The sequence below is a fragment of the Antrostomus carolinensis genome, unplaced genomic scaffold, assembly GCF_000700745.2.
Source record: "Antrostomus carolinensis isolate BGI_N321 unplaced genomic scaffold, ASM70074v2 scaffold31713, whole genome shotgun sequence".
In the NCBI taxonomy this organism is placed as follows: Eukaryota; Metazoa; Chordata; class Aves; order Caprimulgiformes; family Caprimulgidae; genus Antrostomus; species Antrostomus carolinensis.
The window spans coordinates 399-4,265 of NW_010306381.1; the positions used below are offsets into that span (position 1 = coordinate 399).

Consider the following 3,867-nt stretch of genomic DNA (forward strand, 5'->3'; position numbering starts at 1 on the left):
GTTTCACAGCAGAGAGAACTGCTCGGGTTTGGTGGCTTTGGGCTGTGTTGTCTGACACTGTGAAGGTGGCCCGGTGTGCAGTGGTGACAGAGGTTGTGCACGAGAGGTGTGAAGGGAGGGTCAGAGGCTGGAGCCAACAGACCTCGCTGTAAACTGATCAGCTGTGTACAGAGCATCTGCTAAAGGGATCTGGGTGTGCTGGTTCTCAGTTTGAATTCGCTGCTTCTTTTTGAGCTTAAGATCTACCAGCGAGGGTGGTTTTCTAATCCAGAGCTGTGATGAACTTTAAGGCAGACCCCACAGGTGCTTCCATGAACGGGGAGGTCAGCTGTAAGGGACTGGGACTTTGCTGTTCAGGAGCAAATTTGGAATAGGTAAAGTAATTGTCTGAGAGCTCGACTGTATTTTGTGGTCTGAGTGTCCTTTGCTGGGTGCTGCTTTGTGCGCACAATGTGCGCACACCCGCCTGCGTTTTGCTCTGAGCAGTGTGTCAGAGCTGCTCAGCGATTTACCAGGTTCTGGTGGTTTTTTCTGCTCATTGCTTCACGTACAATACTCTAAACTCTGGTGACGTTGGCTGCTGCTCAGTTATGAGTCCAGGGGAAGCTGCCTCCTGTGCTAGACAGACGCCGTTAGCTGCTGCCCGGAGCAGAAACCGCCTGTGGCCGTTCTCCAGAGCCTGGCTGTTCCCTCCCCTCAGTCTGCGCCAGCGCTGGGTTTCACTCTGCCTTTTCCAGAGCATCCTAAATCCCGTCCCACTGTTATTCCAGGTATTCCCCCCGATGAGAGTCCTGGCCGCGGTGGTTCCTTTGGGCCCTACCGGCAGTCACAGAGACTGGAGCTGTACAGGAGAGCCAGCGACGTGCTCCTGCAGAGCGGCGCGGCGTACCGCTGCTTCTGCAGCCCGCAGCGCCTGGAGCTGCTGAAGAAGGAGGCTTTGCGGAGCCAGCAGACCCCGCGGTAGGGATCCCCTGACCCCTGGGCAGTTCCCTCTGTGCCACACGCCTGCAAAAACTGCAGCAACGTGCAGGGCAATGGGAGTGTAATCGCCCATCCCATAGAGAGAGAAGGCAGCATAACCCTTGGAGGCTCAGGGGAGCGACCTCCAGAGATGGAGTAGTTTGACCGCACACATAGCGGGCAGGTTACAGATAAAATTCAGGGACTGATTTAGTTCTGGGAATGTGAAAGTGGCTGATGGGGTTGGCCTGTGCTGAACCAAGACCTTTATTCTCCTTTCTCAAAGATACGACAACCGGTGCCGGCACCTGACTCCCGCAGAAGTGGCTGAGAAGCTGTCACAGGGCCTTGACTGGGTAGTCCGCTTCCGGCTGGAGAAAGGGCTGGAGCCCTTTCGGGACCTGGTCTATGGCTGGAGCAAGCATGAAGTGGCTGATGTGGAGGGCGACCCAGTGATTCTCAAGGGGGACGGCTTCCCCACTTACCACCTGGCCAATGTGGTGGATGACCATTACATGGGCATCAGCCACGTTCTGCGGGGAACTGAGTGGCTGACCTCGACGTCCAAGCACCTCCTGCTCTACAAAGCCTTTGGCTGGGATCCCCCTCAGTTTGGTCACCTCCCACTCCTTCTGAACAAAGACGGTGGCAAGCTGTCGAAGAGGCAAGGGGACATCTTTCTGGAGCGCTTTGCTGGGGATGGCTACCTGCCAGAGGCTCTGCTGGACATCATAACCAACTGCGGCTCGGGATTCGCAGGTAACGACAGCAGGGACTTGTTAGGACACTTCTTGATCCTGACTGTGGGGAATGGGTTCAGTTTGCTTTAACAGCTGAGAACTTTGACAGTGTTTGAGGGATCAGCAAGTGGGTGTCAGGTAACCAGTTGGTCATCGAAATGCCCCCAGGGCTCCTGCACAGCTCTTGTGAAAGGCCGGGAGTCTTGGAATGGTGGGAATCTTTCTGCTTCTGTGCAGCCATTTGAATTGAGTCTGATGCTTAATGGGTTCCCACTTGGACCAACATTCATCTCAAGGTGAAGAAACTGTCTGTGAACTCTTGGGAAAACTTGTATTTTATGGTGAATAATTGCATGTCGTGCATTACCTCTGTCACAATTCCCGCTTAACCTGAAAGACCATGAGAAGTTGACTCAGCGACTCCTTTTGTTGCTCTTGCTGTGTGGGGATCACAAATTAACTTGTGTTTCGGGAACTCTGCTTGGGAATGAAACCTTCCTTGGGCAGCAGAGCCTCCTGGCTGAGCGCTACTTCTTTTTGGCTGACTGATGCAAGGGATGTTCCCCTGCAGAGCCAGGCAGTGAGTCCCAGTTTCCAGTTCCTCAACAGTAGCAGATCCCCTGCTCTTAGGGGGAGGGAAGCTTCTCACGTGTGCCTGCTGCACATTCCCCCCCGTGTGCTGGGGTTAGCCCTGTGAAAGTGGCTCTCCTGTGTCACTTCTCGGGTGTGCTGCTGCCCCAGCCCCACCCCTGAGGCTGGTGATGAAGTGCAGGGTTGTTAGTTCCCTGCAGCGGGGTGGGTGGGTGTCATTGCCTTGTTGGTGTCATTGGGGTGTCATTGCCTTGTTGGTGTCATTGGGGTGTCATTGCCTTGTTGGGTTATTTTGCAGAGAAACAGATGGGGAGGACTTTGGAGGAGCTGATCTCGCAGTTTGAAATAGGCAGAATTACAACCCATTCTGCCCTCCTGGATCTTGAAAAACTCCCAGAATTCAACAGGTATAAATATTGGTGGTAACTTTAGAACTCAACAGTGTCCATCAGTGGGAATTTATTCCTAGCACTTGGCTTTGTCTTGGTGATTCTCTTTCTTGGCTCAAGTGTGGTCCCAGCACAGCAGCTTTTTCGCTGTGCTACAGTACGAGTTTCTGCTGAGACCATCCCTGTCTCCTCTCCTGTCCTGTGCACGGACACCAGTGTTGGACACACTGTGCAAACCTGGGCAGGTGGTCTGTAGCTGGTAGGATGCAAGGTCTGAAGTTCAGATTCAAAATAACACCTAAAAAGAGGAAACAATTCCGGAGGGTACTTCTGCAAGGACACCCATGTGTTCCTGAGAGTTACCACGTCTTTTGTTCACTGTGGTGCATTAGTGCTTAAGGCTTTGTTGTAGAATGTCTGTTTGGGGATTAATGTTGCTTTTCTAACAGTTTTAATTGGTAAATGTTGTGAGGTTGGGATGATTAGATTCAATCTAACCCAAAGCAGTCCAAAAGCAGTTTTCTTCTTTGTTACAGGATTCACCTCACTCGTCATATTGAGAACGAAGGGCTGCGACAGAAGCTAATTAGAGAGTTGCAGTTGCTGGTGGAGCACGTCTGTGGGGATCAACAAGTGGATCAAGAGGTTCTAGAAAAGGAATACGTGGAGCGAGTCCTCCTGCTGAGAAAAGTATGGGCAGTGACAGCATTATGTCACCATTTTGGGAAGCTGAGGTTTTGTGGGGGATCCCTGGATGAAAACTCAGCTGAGTCCTGAGCACTGCTTTGGTCTGAGCTCTGCAGCTCTGCAACAGCAAATGGCTGTTGCTGCCAGTTCAGGTGGTCGTGCCTGTGCTGACTGCCAAAATCCAATGGTTTGTTAGCTGACCTGTAGGAACAGGCATGGTGGTGGGTGTCTTGGTGGCCTTTGCAGAGCTGTAAGCTCACCCGTACTTTGCTGAGCTGGCAGAGAGCTCCCTCAGCAGAGGGAGGATGGACGTCTCCCTGCTGTGGGAGTGGGTCATGGGATTGTAGGGTGTTTCTTGGAAGACCCCTCTGACTCCTGCTCAGAGCAGGACTGTCAGCAGTGCTGGATGGGGTCAGCTGTGGCTTTGTCTAGATGAGTGGTGACAACCTCCAGTCTGTGCTTCTGGAGCCCAGGGTGTGGCTGGCTCGTGGTGGGAAGGT

The 3,867-nt window shown here is 52.8% G+C and overlaps 1 protein-coding gene across 1 annotated transcript in view; it reads left to right on the top strand.

The window, feature by feature from the left end:
* The window catches only part of EARS2 (glutamyl-tRNA synthetase 2, mitochondrial), a 7,467-nt gene that overhangs the window by 362 nt on the left and 3,238 nt on the right, over positions 1 to 3,867 (top strand). Inside the window, exons 2-5 of the mRNA XM_010165122.2 lie at positions 771 to 960; positions 1,247 to 1,719; positions 2,590 to 2,698; positions 3,217 to 3,370. Of these exons, the coding sequence (XP_010163424.2) occupies positions 771 to 960; positions 1,247 to 1,719; positions 2,590 to 2,698; positions 3,217 to 3,370 (926 nt within the window). The remainder of the gene's footprint in view (positions 1 to 770; positions 961 to 1,246; positions 1,720 to 2,589; positions 2,699 to 3,216; positions 3,371 to 3,867) is intronic.